This window comes from Mustela nigripes, chromosome 10 (genome assembly GCF_022355385.1).
Source record: "Mustela nigripes isolate SB6536 chromosome 10, MUSNIG.SB6536, whole genome shotgun sequence".
In the NCBI taxonomy this organism is placed as follows: domain Eukaryota; kingdom Metazoa; phylum Chordata; class Mammalia; order Carnivora; family Mustelidae; genus Mustela; species Mustela nigripes.
The window spans coordinates 16,876,583-16,892,062 of NC_081566.1; the positions used below are offsets into that span (position 1 = coordinate 16,876,583).

The following is a 15,480-nucleotide window of genomic DNA, read 5'->3' on the forward strand; positions in this document are numbered from 1 at the left end:
GGCTTATAAGCTTTTTTTAGAATTGGGCTCCATTAGAAGGGTCATGAGTGGAAATTGGGAAATAAAAAGTTTTAGAACAGAAATTAAAATAAAAATCTTTTGAGAATTATTATTTGCAATTTGACATTTTGGGTTATTCAGGCAGCTTTTTCACTAGAAACAAAGGAAATGCCAGAGGAATTGTCTTTTAAACCTTCCTAAAGATATCAGCAATCTAATAATATAGCCTAAAATGTAAGTAAAAGCAGGTACCCCAAGGTAAGCAAAGCATTAAAGCTAATTTTGCACGAAAGAAATTTGCCAAATCTAGAGCAAAAAAGGCACAAATTACAAATAAAAAAATCCTCAAGACATATATATATATATATATTTTAAAGTAAGATGAGGGACACCTGGGCGGCTCAGTCAGTTAAGTGTCTGACTCTTGATTTCTGCTCAGGTTATGATCTTGGGCTTGTGAGATCGAGCCCTGCGTCTGGCTCCATGCTGATCATGGAGCTTGCTTAAGATTCTCTCTGTCTCCTTTTTTCTCTACCCCTTCCTCACTCCCCTTCTCTTAAAAAAAAATAAAAAAGTAAGATGATATTATGAGCAGCTTTATGCCAATAAAGTAAAAACTTTGGAATGAACAAATTCCTTGAAAAGCACTTGATATAATGAGCACTGGATATTATATAAGACCGGTGAATCACTGAACTGTACCTCTGAAACTGATAATGCCCTATATGTTAACTGAATTTAAATAAATAAAGTCAAGAAAGAAATAGAATATCCCATAGGTTTATATGTATTAAAGAAATCATATTCATATTAAAATCTTTCTCACAAGGGGGATGTCTGGGTGGCTCAGTAAGTTAAGCACCCAGCTTGATTTCAGCTCAGGGTCATAATCTCAGGATCATGAGATGGAGCCTGTATCAGCTCTACGTTCATCAGGGAGTCTGCTGGAGATTCTCTCCCTCTCTTTCTCTCTAAAATAAATAAATCTTTAAAAAAAAAAACTGTAGGCCCAGGGAATTCCTCCAAATATATGGAGATTGAGGAGGAATTATCAGTGTATATAAAACTCTGGCAGAGGAAAGATGCAATAAAAGGAACACTTCTGGGGCACCCGGGTGGCTCAATGGATTAAAGCCTCTGCCTTCAGCTCAGGTCATGGTCTCAGGGTCCTGGAATCGAGCCCCAAGTCGGGCTCTCTGCTTAGCGGGGAGCCTGCTTCCTCCCTCTCTCTCTGCCTACCTCTCTGCCTACTTGTGATCTCTGTCTGTCAAACAAATTTAAAAAAAAAAAAAAAAGAAAGGAACACTTCCCAGTTTATTTTGTGCAACCAGCATGACTTTGATATCTAAACCTACGAGGACATTCCAGGAAAGACCAACCAGTCTGTTTCATGTAGAGTAATGCAAAACTCCTAAAGAAGATATTAGCTAATGAGTCCAACAACATATAAAAAGCATAATACATCACAACCAAGTTAGTTTCATTTTAGGAATGTGAGTTTTAATATTAAAAATCATTTAACATTTAAAAATTAATCTGTGCTAACTCACCACATTAATAGAATAAAGGGGGGACATCCTTCATGTGTGTAGAAAACACCATTGAGAAAAGTTAGTACCTGTTCATGAATAATTCAAAGATTATCTACAAAAAACATAAATAAGATCATATTTAGTGGTAAAACACTGTAAGCTCTCCCTTGAGATCAGGAGTGAGATTATTATGCATGTTGTCTCTTCATTTTAACATCAGACTGCAAGTATAGCTAGTGTAGTGTAGGATGGGGAGGAGACATAGTGAGAATTAGAAAGGAGGGGCACCTTGGTGGCGCCGTCTGTTAGGTATCCAACTCCTGGTTTCAGTTCAGGTTTGATCTCAGAGTTGTGAGCTCAAGCCCTGTGCTAGACTCCATCAGCAATCTGCTTGAGATTCTTTCTCCCTCTCCTTGTGCCCCTCCCCCCACTGCCTCACATGCGTGCCCTCTCTCTCAAATAAATAAATCTTAAAAAGTGGGGGGGGGGGGCACCTGGATGGCTCAGTGGGTTAAAGCACCTGCCTTTGGCTCAGGGTCATGATCCCAGGGTCCTGGGATCGAGCCCCACATCAGGCTCTCTGCTCAGTGGGGAGCCTGCTTCCTCCTCCCTCTCTGCCTGCCTCTCTGCGCTTGTGATCTCTTTCTGTCAAATAAATAAATAAAATCTTTAAAAAAAAAAAAAGAAGAATTAGAAAGGAAAAAATAAAACTAATTATTCATCCATTGACATGGTTGCATATGCAGAAAATTCAAAAGAATTTACAAATAAGCTATTAGAATATATGTAGCTGCATTCCTGAATACAAGGTCAGTATAAATAAAAATTTAATGTTCTAAAAAACAATCCCAAATAATTAGAAAATAAAATTTTAAAAACACCATTTTGAATAGCATCAGAATAGATCATATATCTAGGAATAAATTTAATGAATGATTATGTGTACAAAAATTGACAAGCCAGTTCTATAATTTATATGGAAACAGGACAAAGAACAGCTAAGACTAGAGGTGCCTGGGTGGCCAGTCAGTCGAACGTCCAACTCTTGGTTTTGGTGCAGGTCTGATCTTATGGTTGTGAGATCGAAACCGGCCTCAGGCTTTGTGCTCAGTGTGGAGTTGCTTGGGTTTCTCTCACCCTCTCCTCTGTCCCCCAGCCCCTGCTTGCTTTCTCTGTCTCTAAATACAAGTGAATTTAAAAAAAAAAAAAAAAAAAAAAGTCTAGAATAGCCAAGACTATGCTGAAAAGAAAAAAGTTAAAGAACTTATCCTCTCAAATATCAAGACTTACTATATAGCTACAGTAATTAAGACAGTGTCTGGTATTAGTGAAAGAATAGATAAATTGTACACTGGAACAGAATAGGGAGTCCAGAAACAGATCCACAAATACATTGACACTACCTGATTTCTGACAAAAGTAGTTAAATAATGGTGTGGAAAAAGAGGTTCTTCAATAAATGATAGTAAGTCAACTGGATATCCATACGGGGGGGAAAATGAATCTTGACTCTTACTGTATACTGTATACAAAATCAATTCCAGGTGGACTACAGAACTACATATGGAAGGTAAATCAATAAACTCTCTAGAACATAGGAGAGTGCTGTAAAGGCAGATTTGGGTGTATAATATTATACTTTTTATTTCTGAGTGGTAATTACACAAGGTGATCACTTTACAGTAATCAAGTTGCACACTTAGTGATTTGTAAAATTTTTTAGATTCTATGTAATACTTCAATTTAAATGCTTATTTTAAAGAAAGCAGCCTAAAAGAAAGGATTATCATCAAAGTGGCAGTTAGGTTGACTGCTGACTTCTCAACAGTAACAATGAAAATCAGAAGTCATTAAAATGATACTTTCAGTGTGCTAAAAGAAAATGACGGTCTACCTAGAGCTCTTCCTCCATGGAAAATATCTTTCACAAAGGAAAATAAAGGTATTTTCAGACATGTTTATAGCATTCCTCTGAGTCAGGATGACCACATCTATCACAATGCTCTGATAAAATAAGATTAAACCTGAGAGATAAATATTGAATCTGGAAACAGTATACTTGTTGCTGTTAGTGCTCCTCTCAATCGTGTGTCATCCCTCGTCTTCACTTCCCCAAATTTCTAGGTCTAGGACCTGAGACTCTCCATCACTCTAAGACTGACCCCCCTCCCACTTCTTCCTCTTCCACATAGGATGCTGCTTTATGAATTTTTAAAAAATGTTTTTCTAGTAAAGAAAAAAAAAGCTCACTTTTTAAATTCTTGATTATTTCACTTCTTTAAAAATTATTTGCTTAAAAGTAGAATCAGATATCCTGTCACCCATGAAAACAAATGCAAAAAACTTCCTTTGAATCTACTTTCCTCCTCCAACTCTTGCCCGTTTCTGTCTCCTCTACAGCAGAACTCTTCAAAAGATGTCTGTACTTGGTATCTCCACTATCTCACACCTCCCCATTCTCCCTTTAATTCAACTCAAGTCTTTTTTCCCCAATACTCAAACTAAATTGCTTTTGTTAATAATCTACAGTAATTACAGTAATAGCAGCAAACACTCATGTATTGCCCACCGTGTGCCTGGCACTGTTATGAGCCTTTTGTGTGTATTAACTGATGAATCCTCACAACAATCTTCGGGTAGACACTGTTACTATCCCATTGTGCTGATGACACTGAGGCGTAAGTTAAGTAACTCATCCCAGGTCATTATACTTAGTAAATGGTGGAGTCATGAGTTGAATCTAGACCGTCTTTCAGAAATCTGTGCTCTTGTATCACACTGCCTCCCTGTTTGCTAAATCCAGCATTCAGTTCTCTGTACCTACCTTACTTTACCTCTCAGCAAGGCACTGTTTTCACTTCATTTCTCAGAGGCCTAGTCTTCCTAACAATTCCTTCTCAACTCCTTTAGCGGTTCTTGTTCCTCTTCCCAAATTGTTAATGTTGGAATGTTCCAGGGTTTAGTCCTCTGCCCACTTCTTTCCTCCACTTATATTATTCTTAATCCCATTACTTGTGCAGTTCTCCAGTCCCAGACTCTCCCTAGAACTGCAGACACATAACCTTCTAGCCACTGGAATTTCCCCCTTTGCCTCAACCTTTCTAGTTCCCTCCCCACCCGCCCCCACACCATCTTTTCCTGTTCTAATATCCTAATCCTTCATTCCTTGTTTTTATTTCGTTGAGTGGAAACTTGGTAATACTGGGAGGGTTACAGGTTATGATAGCTCAGATTTTATAAATAATTTGCTTACTTACCCCATTTTTGCTAAGGCGATTTGTGTGGAACTTCTTCCGCCTGGAGAATGAACATCTGAATAACTGTGGTGAATTCCGTGCCGTGCGGGACATCTCTGTGGCCCCTCTGAATGCAGATGACCAGACACTCCTAGAACAGATGATGGATCAGGATGACGGCGTACGAAACCGCCAGAAGAACCGGCCATGGAAGTACAGCCAGAGCATATCCTTGCGCCGGCCTCGCCTCGCTTCTCAGTATGTATGGAATCTGCTTTTCAGAGACCAGTTTCCTTCAGGTGTTGACCCTGGTTAACATTTAAGCCAAAAAGGTATCAGGTTGAACCACATGGAAATCCTGGCATTCAACCATTTTTCACCTACCAAAAACAGCAAGAGCAGCAATTTCATATAATCCAATCTATAGAATGTTTTAACACAGAGAGTAAAATGTCATTAATACATTAATTAATACATTAATGCTATGAATTTGACATTAAAAGTACACTGGGGAAAATTTGATGGAAAATAATTTACTTGACTCTTCAGTATGTTTTGTATACAAATAATTTTCAAGTTACAAACTTTAGGAATCCTGGCTCTGCAACTTGACCTCTATGTAACCTTGACCAAATTACCTAATTTCTCTATATTGCCCTTCCTCTGAAAATTGAAATTAATCTGATCCCTGCTTATAGAGTGGTTATGACATGGGATTTAGATCAGTTTCCTCACAGAAAAAGTTCTTATATATAAATAGCTTGTATTTATTATTTTTATTTTCTTACCAAAATACCCAAATAGTATTTTTATAAGCCATTAACTTTGTATGATCCTAAAAGGAACAATAAATGTAGACTGTATTGTGGCTGCACTTGGAATTTAGAAACAGATTTCACAGTGGATTGGAATGACGGGGGAGACTTAAGTTGAGCGTGGGCAGTTGTCTAAAGGATAAGAGAATACTTGACTAGGCCAGAGGCACAGTAAAGACAATTAAGGGCAGAAGGGAAGCTATGTGACTAGAACTATAGTAAAAAACAAAACAAAACAAAACTGTAGCTGAGTAGATGAAAAATGATTATAAAAGGCTGGAAAATACAAACTTGATCATATAGGCAGGAAGGATTCAAAGATTGTTTTTCTTTTTCTTTTTTTTTTTTTTTGGAGAATGTTTTTCATGATAGAATGACGTGAAAGTAGTATTTTCAAAAGAGGCTTTAATGCCACTGTGGAAGATACGTTGGGAAATGGAACCCTAAAGTCCAGAAAACCAACTGGAAGGCCACCATGGTATTCTGAAGTATCAGACATGGAGGACTTGGGTTAGGATGCTTTACAGTAGGACTAAAAATAATATAAGGAGATGTTTTAAAGGACCTAAAAAAATTAGGAGGTAGTAATAGTAACCCATAGATATAGAAGAGCAGAGGAGAAATTGCCCAAGCTTCAGACAGAATTTGGAAGTTCTCTGAAGAGGACAGGTAGAGAAAAGAAAAGCCGGGAGCTAAGCCTGAGGAAACACAGAGAAAAGGAAAAAAGGAATAAACAAAAGGAGCAAGAAAGGAAGGACCAGCGAGGTCATTGGGAAGAACATCAAAACAAAGCATGAGACTGTTGTAGTAAGGTCACAGAGTTTGAAGAAGCAGGAGGAGGGTCTGGGAGGGATGGTGGGGTGAACAAGTAAGTGCAGCGGGTGGGAGGAGGTAGTTGTGTCATTGAGCATTATCCTTGTCCGTCACCAGCAGAGGGCAATCTAAACATACACTATTTCTGCTTCAGAACCAGGGAAGCTTTTGGGCACTAAACTATTATGTTCAATTCCAGGAGTGAAGTGGAAAAACACTGAGATAGTAGACTGCAACCAGAAGAAGATGTTTAGAACAATGGAACAGGTTATGTGCAATGGAGAGAGCAGGAAATCTAAAATAAGAAGTTTGGAATTTGAGTACTTACTCTGTGTCTCCCGCAGCCTTTAGCACATCCTTTACCTTGCTAAATGTCAGTTTCTACCTCTGTCAAGTGGAAATAATGACACCTAATTCACAAAGGACCACTTGTACCTCATAGGGCTTATGAAATGCAGATTATTTTAATATTATCAAATCCTATTTCTCATCTAGTACAGGAGTGTCTCCCATTGCCTCCTGATTAGATGGCCATCTTATGCTGACTGGAAATTGTCGGTGATAATGAAGTTTATAACTAGATGGGGCACCTAGTTTTATTGTTGGATGGTCATTATGGTGGCTAGCTTACGTTAGGCTGAAACGTGCTTCTCTGTAACTTTAACCAGTTGCTCCTAGTTGGGCTACCATTCTTAGTCTCCTCCCTCTTCTGCATCATACCCTGTCAACTTTTGAAGACAACTGTCCTGCCTCTCCTTAGGTCTTATCTTCTGCTGGTTTACTCACCTAGTTTCATGTGCACCTCAAATGGCAGTATTTCTATCAGTGCTCATCATAATTCCTCATATTTATCTCATACTTATGCTTTTTATATCCATTTTCTCACTTGATATTGATACTGTCTCCATGAGGTAAGAGTACTGTTATGTGAAATGGGTATTATTATTCCTGCCTTATAGAGATGAAAATAATAACAGTCAAAAAGTTACATCATACAATTAGTACTCAAACTCAGATCTTCTTTTTTTACTCAAGTAAATTAACATACAGTTAATAAAACATACAGTGTTTTATTAGTTTTAGGTATACAATATGATTCACTATTTCTGCGTATTACAGAGCATTCATCACAATAAGTGTACTCTTATTTCCCCCATCTTCCCACCCGTGTCCCCTCTGGCAATCAGTAGCTTATTCTGTGTATGTAAGAGTCTGAGTTTTTTGTTTCTTTTTTTTCTCCTTTTTTTGTTCACTTGTTTTGTTTCTTAAATTCCACATGTGAGTAGGATCATATGATATTTGTCTTTCTCTGACTTACTTCACTTAGCATTTTACTCTCAAAGTCTATCCATATTGTTGCAAATGGCAAGATTTCATTATGCTTTATGGCTGATCAAACTCAGTTCTTCTAGATTGCTTCTTTCTCTGCTATGCATGTCTGGCCATTTTTCTTGTCACCTTCTTGTGGTTGCAGTCTAGTTTCTTAATGTTTTTCCAGTAATACCCAAAATTGAGTATGAACCTCCAGGAATAGTCCATCTGGTGCAATATATAATTCCCATTTATGATGTATTTTTAGTGGTGATAAGATGGGATATGTACCTAATACCATTAACATGCTTGTATTTTAATAATGGACTAAGTGCTTTTTTCCCCCTTATTCCACTAGATCCAAGGCTCGTGACACTAAGGTATTGATAGAAGACACAGATGATGAAGCTAACACTTGAATCCTCTGAAGTCTAGATTAACATCTTTGGTTTTCCTACTCTACAATTCTTTCCTCGACCAACGCAACCTCTAGTACCTTTCCAGCCGAAAACAGGAGAAGACACATAACACATTTCCGAGCTCTTCCCGATCGGATCCTATGGACTCCAGACAAGCTCACTGTGTTTCTTTTCTTTTCTTCTGGTTTAATTTTCATTTTCTATTTTTAAAACAAATATTTACTTCATTTTGCCAATCAGAGGACATTTTAAGGAACAAAAACATAGTATCTTATGGATTGTTTACAATCACAAGGACACAGATACCTATCAGGATGGAAGAACAGGCATTGCAAGGACCCTCTGATAGGACGGTACCGAGATACCTCGGCTTCCGCTGGGCCCGGTTTTGACTGGTTGAAACCGGACATTGATTTTTAAATTTTTTGTCAGTTTATGTGGAGAATTCTTTCCTTTCCTTCATACCCAGCGCAAATGCACTGGCCGCACTTGCAGGGAAAGTGCAACTTAGAGCAGTACCTTCATTCATGAAGCTACTTTTTAATTTGATGTAACTTTTCTTATTTTGGGGTGGGTTGCTGGGTGGGCGGGAAATATGATGTATTTGTTGCATATAGTTTTCTCATTATTTATGAAACTTAACCATAAAAGAATGCTATAACTCCTGTGCAGTGAAGGTGGTAACAGTGAAAGAAGACAGGGGAAACTAATGTTGGACAGCATGTGAGGGTTTAGTCCACAATACCTCTTTCATGAGACGACTCGCACCAGTTTGACTTTTTCTTTTCTTTTCTTTTTTAATTTTAAGCCAAAGTTTTATTACTGATTTTTTAAGTTGCTGCTGCTTTAGAATCCTGAGCATGTCTTTCATAACAAAGCATCTATATACTTCTACGTAATGGTTGAAATTTTTTAAAAGATCTGATACTTTTTTTTTTAAGGAACAAATGTGGAATATATTTGCCCATACTCCAACCATAACAACTGAAGTTATGCCTTATTAAGTTTCAGCATTTAGGGTAATGGAAGTATAAACTTTACTGACTCTGAATGAGAAGATAAGCTATTTCAGAGACTCCCTACACCTTATTGGATAGTTTTTCTTTTGGATTCACTTGCTTTAGCCAGAATTTGGTCAAATTAAAAGTCTGTTTTGGGGAAACCATATTTTTGAGAGCAAAGAACAAATTATCCTTCTACTGTCACATTACGTGAATAAAACAGACCTTGGCAGCCATTTCTCCCAGCAGTTTTAAAGAATGAACATTAGATTTCATTCCCTCCTATGAGACAAAAAACAACCTGCTTTTAAGATTTTGGGGGTCTAAACTTGGTGTAAACAAAAGGTATGTTTCTCAGACCTTATCAGACTCTCACGGTCTGTGCACACTGCCCATTTTTACTTCTTTGTCTAATTTCTTTCCTACGTTCCTAAGTCATCCAAATAAGCCCCCAAACCTTAAAGGATTTTGCTTCCTTGAATGTGGTTGGCATTAAATTGAGCATTTCATTATCTAACAAAATTAATATAAATACTAGAAAAAGTGAAATATGTTTTAATCCACCCATCCCCCCGCAGTCCAGATGAAGATTCCAACATCAACATCAGTAGATTCATGAAAGTAAATTACTTCTGCCATTTTCAGCTTAATCTTGGGCAAAGAGACAAATGAGTAGAAGGGCAGCTGTTATTATCACTTACTTAGTCTTGAAAACACATGGTCACTTGCCCCTTACAATACATTGCCCCATGGTCAGTAGCTCTTCTACCATGTATTGCCAAGTCTTCCTTACACCTGTTGTGATTCTCGTAGATTATATTAAAGTTACTGTTACTACCAAAATTCTATCAATTAACTGACAAATAGTTCATTTTTAAAGGAGTTTATTCCATTTTTATTCTGACAAGCTTCCAAAGTTTTTTCCCTTTCCAAATTGCGAGATTTTTTTTTTTTTCCTGAAAAATCATACAAATTTTTGGCTTTTGTTGTTTTTTATGTTTTGCCAAGCATGTTCTTTGGCCCAAAACTAAAGAGGAAAAGTTTAATTACTTTTTTTTAGTTTAATCATTTATAATCAGTGGTAATAATTTAGTGACCTTTAATAGATTAAAGGTTTCATTACTTATACTTGGAATTTTTTTTTTCTAACTATTTTGTTTTTGTACTTTAAAACTATGGGGGAAATATCACTGGTCTGTCAAGAAATAACAGTAATTATTACTGAGTTGGATAAGTCCAGTGGACCAGCCATTTCTTATACAAATAAAACTGGTGGTACTAATGTGTATCCAGAGCAATCTGAATTGTCAACTTCATTTTCTGTTAGTGGCACTATATAATGACACACATAAAATCTTATAGTTGACTTCTGGTATTTGAACTCCCCAGTGTTTTTCTTTCAGTGTATCCTATGGCCAATTTGATCTTTCCTCAACTGTTATGATTCTAAACCCTAATCAGTATTATTTTTTTCATAGATAATACAATGTTAGAGTTTGTTCCTTTTCTGATGTGTTTATCCTTTTAGCATAGTCTGTTCAAGAATGAGAAGACTTATGTAACATTCAGCTTACCAGGACAGATGCTCAAATAAGTATTTAAATACACAGCTTTATGTGCCTTGTGAAGCTGTAGAGAGAAAAGCAGATTTTTCCTCATCAAGAGGAAGCAGTTTGAGAGACAGAGTATACATTTAAATTTTCTTCCTTGAAAAAAAGGCAATGTGCATTTTTCTCTTCTAAGTTTTAAATGCCCTACCAGTTGCCAATGCTGTGTCCTACCTAATGCTTTATTGGAGATGTCTGTACACTGAAACTCTCAGAACTTTTAGGAAATTATTATCACAGAGTCATTTTAAAGGAGTAGCAGTCTAACCAAAGGTAAAACTTCATCTGATTTTAGGTTTAGAAATTCTAGTTTTATTTTATTTGAGAATCAGTTTAAATACTCCCCAAAGGAATAAAAGGGAAGTATTAAATGAATAAAGTTCATTGATATGTATAGAGAAATCAGAAGACAAAGAAAAATGGCTTATTTTCTACTCACAAACATGCACCTATGCTTAAGGCTGCCTATACCATTAAAATGGAATCATTGATGATTTCATGCCATACAGAGAGACAATAAAATGATAAAATTAAGTCATCATTAACTAGGTTATAATGGTAATTTTATGGAAAATGGAAAGAAGTTGAAAACCCATATGCAACTTTCTTTTCCAGTCTCTCTCATTTTTCTACTTAAGAAAGCTGCTCAGCTTCAGAGTCAGAAGCAATGCTGTGAGAGTATGCCAGTCTCCTCATCAGTCACCTGTATGGCCTCTTAAGGAAAATGGGGCCTAGCCCCCAGGATCTGCAACTCCCCAAAGTTTTCAGCATGAGAGTTTTAAGATTTTAATAGATTTTACTAGAAGTAAGTTGTTGATATAGGGTATCCTTCCACCGTAGTCTGACCAAAGTACATTCATAACTACAGAAAGCAAGAAGCAGAGTCGCGCAGCGGAAGCGTGCTGGGCCCATAACTACAGAAAGCAGTGCATCCTTTCTTAAGAGGTGAACTAAGGCGAGTTAAAAATAAAAAGTAACCTATTACTGATTTGTACTGGCATCAGATTAACAGACATTTAGGTGAAGAAATTAAAATGATTGTGGAGATAGCAGAGAAGAGTGGGAAGGTGTTGGATTGTGGCAGCAAGAAACAGGGCAGTTAAAAAGGGTGTGAAATCAGTGGCATCAGTCTTGCCTCTCTGTCTCTCCATTAGTGGTTATGCTGGTAGAGCCCTGCCTTTATGTTCCCATCATTTTCTTTTATTCCTTTGCATTATTTAGGAAATAATGCCCAAATGCAATTTCCTAAGTAATGACTAGGAAAACTTCTTAACCTAAGGAAACTAATTTAGGAAATAACCCTATCCATGGCATTATTTTATTCAAAAACTCAAGATTCTCTAAAGTGATTGCACTGTTTGGTAAACAAATTTCAGAATACAGTTCTCCTTAATTTGCATGAAATTTTCCTTTCTCAGAAAATAAGTACCTCTTGCTATATAACATATTTAAATTTTTTTAATTAAGATTGCTTCTCAGATTAAAAAAAATCATGTTGAATCTATGGCTTTTTCAACTACAAAATTGCCACACTTTTCTCAAATCTAATAAAGCCAGCATCATTACATATAAAATCCGTAGTTTCTAGGTAAAGACAATACAAGTTATGGTAGCACTTCAGAAAAAGGTAAAGAATAAATCAGATTTATCAGCTTATTTCATTTTATAATGCATCTAAATGTTATTTCTTATGATGATTAGGAGAGTTAAAATGAGATTTTGCAAATTACTTAAATACGTTTCTACATTTCAGGAATCAGTCTTGATAGTAAATCTTAAAAGCAAACTTTCTGCATTATACTTGCAATCTATACAATGTCAGAGCACAGTGATAATGTGGGATAGAATTGATTATATTAGACCCTAAGAAACTTGTAATGGTCAGTGCTACAGACCAGTAATTTAACTGGCATTAAACCACACTCTACTCACCACACTTGAAAAAGTAAAATTTCATTAGATGGAAAGAGCTTAATTTAAGCAATATGAGTAGTTTGCCTGGGAATGGAGATGAGCCTCCTGATTGGTACACTTCATAATGGCCATTCTTGTATGAAACTGGCAAAACTCTGATACTGAGTTGCCCCATAAAAACAACCTCCCATCATATATTTGCTTACTTACAGTGGAAGAGGAAGTAAGAGGGACAAGATGAGTGTTTCCCCTGAAGTGAAAAGAATCATTATACTTATTTTCATCTAAAATATGTTTCCTTGTAGCAGACCTTTGGTTTATTTTATTAGTATATCGAAGCCACCTTCAGTTTGTTTATGGTGCCATCAACCTAAGGAGGACAATCAAATAACCAATTGTTTGCCTTGGATTCAGTGTGTCTGCTAATTACAGTCTCATCTTGTATACCTTCAAAACCAGTTACTTGACTAAACTTCTACCACATTACCTTAGTTCTTCCTATGCCCTTTCCTCTGGACCACCCAAATCAGAGGGAAGACTTGCTACCAGAAAGGTGTGGACTTAAAAGAAAGAGCAAGGATTCCATCTCACTACCCAAACTTCCTGAAGTTCCTATCCAAATTTCCCTGATTGTCCTGTAACAACACCAGCATGGTGGGAATAGGGAGAAAGATCATGGGGAATCCTGAAAGAATGCTGTAATTGATCATGGCATTGTTATTCTTTTGAAGTGTAAAGTAAAATTGTGATCCACTCACATTTGCAAAAAGAGCGGAATTCAAGCTTTATCACATTAAGATTAATTTCTTGCTATATTCTGGATTAGCACAGAAGCTTGTATCAATGAAGACTATTTAGGAGGGGAATAGGGTGTAAAATGTATCTGTCTTTTCAAATCCTCTCCCTCTACTCATGTTTCCTTCACCCCCCTACCACATTGTGTTGGTCAAATGATACTATTCTATGAAACCCTGAGCTATAGTTGTCAAAAGTAACTATGGAATGTGATTAGTCCTCTGTGGGTGCTTCTTTCCCTCTTTTTTTCTCCCTTGCTTTCTTTCTTACTCTCTCCACTCTGGTAAATGGAAAAGGTGACGTCAAAGAATTGATGCTTGCTTGGACTCATGTTGTATCTGTGACTATGCTATTAGCTGTCTCCTTTTTCCTTCTTATATGGGTAGAATTCTTACAATGTGTGGAGTTCCCTTCTTGATAAGTAGGTTAAATGCACAACGTGGTACTGTTTTATAGTTTCTAGATGGTTGTATAAAGCAAAAAGTTAATGTGGTTATGTGTTTTTAAAAGAAAATAAGTGATTGGTTACAAACTCTGTCCTTTTTTCATTATTACAAGCTCTGTTTTCCAACAGTTTGCTGACTCCTTTGTCATTGGCAAATGGCTTGTGTGATTGCATGTTTTTCTCTCTGGGTTTCTTGGGATTCCTGAACATGATTCTTCTTAAGACTAACGTGTGTAAGAGTTTAGGACAAACATATTTCAAGGATGAAACATTTTTTTAACTTTTTCACTAAACTGAAAAATAATCTTAAATGGCCTTTTGTCTTTAGGAGTCTTAGGCATCTAATGGAATGATATAACAGCTCATTTTTTCCTACTCATACAGAAATGCAATTATTAGATGAAATGATAAGTTTAATTGTGTTTTGGAGAGTTGGACTCTGTTTTCACTGACATATCCATGTATAGAGGAGACAGTAGCTATAGGACGATAAGATTGGATGGCTTTTCTAAGTGTCACTGATGCCTACAGAAGGCTAATGAACCACTGAGGGCAAGTATCAGGTAATTGAAAGCCAGATGGGAAACGGCCTTTTTAGTTGCATACAGCATTCTCATTTCCTACAGCAGGAATCAAAGGGGGAAAGGAGAGAAAGAAGACCAAACCAGGACTTAATAGAGTAGCAGAATTTCAAAGACAGACGACCAAGACAGATCTGTTATGTAAGGTCAGGGTCCTTATCAGGAAAATTGGACACATCAGATACAACATCTAATTGGATCCCCTTCCAAAAGATTTTAATTCCACAAGCTCCTGGGAAAAGTCCGAATCTATAGACCTATTTCCCCATAATCCTCATTAACTCCCCAATCCTACTCCATGATAGGAGACAGTAAAGAGACTTCTCTTCTGCAAGACAATACATGCACACTCAGGATCCTCATAACTCAGCTGGGACCACACTGGCCCAGCTAAGGGAAGATAGAGACTACACTAAAGGGACCATAAAATAGTACAGGTACTGATAGGAGTTGGAGGAGATCCTGAGGATGCCTGAAGAAAGGAGCCAGAATATAAGATTGAATAGAGAAGAGTTGTTGACTTGGAAGTACACCCCCAAGATACAGAATTTAATTCCATAGTAAAGATTCCAGGAATTAGTGCAAACTTGCTACTAGCATGGCTACCAGAAGCATGGAAAAAGTGATGGCCCACGTGAGTTAAAAAATGGCCCAGTTGAGTAGAGTTAAAATCCAGAACTGCCTTGGCAGACAGTGAAGGATAGAGCTAAAAGTCTCAGGGAAGCAGTCATGCTGGATATACTATGGCTGGAAGGGCAAGAGGAAACCATGGACAAAGGTCCTGAGGTTCAGAGGTTCCCTAGCATCACCAAAAATTCAGAGGTGACTCTTTATAAAGATGCCTCTACCAAACAATGTCGGCTGATAGCAGCAACAGGGGTGATAGAACTCAAACAACAGAGCCAGGTGGCAACCTAAAACCATCCAAAGCCAAGAAGTCACGATTACTCTCCTGATGGCAAGGTCAGAGTGGCAGCCAAGAGGGCCAGAACCACAGAGAGGTATGAGATA

The 15,480-nt window shown here is 37.2% G+C and overlaps 1 protein-coding gene across 1 annotated transcript in view; it reads left to right on the top strand.

Moving 5' to 3' along the window:
* The window catches only part of XPR1 (xenotropic and polytropic retrovirus receptor 1), a 252,522-nt gene extending 238,506 nt beyond the window's left edge, over positions 1–14,016 (top strand). The window contains exons 14-15 of the mRNA XM_059412708.1: positions 4,805–5,026; positions 8,066–14,016. Of these exons, the coding sequence (XP_059268691.1) occupies positions 4,805–5,026; positions 8,066–8,126 (283 nt within the window). The 3' untranslated portion in view covers positions 8,127–14,016. The remainder of the gene's footprint in view (positions 1–4,804; positions 5,027–8,065) is intronic.
* Positions 14,017–15,480: the final 1,464 nt, after the last annotated feature.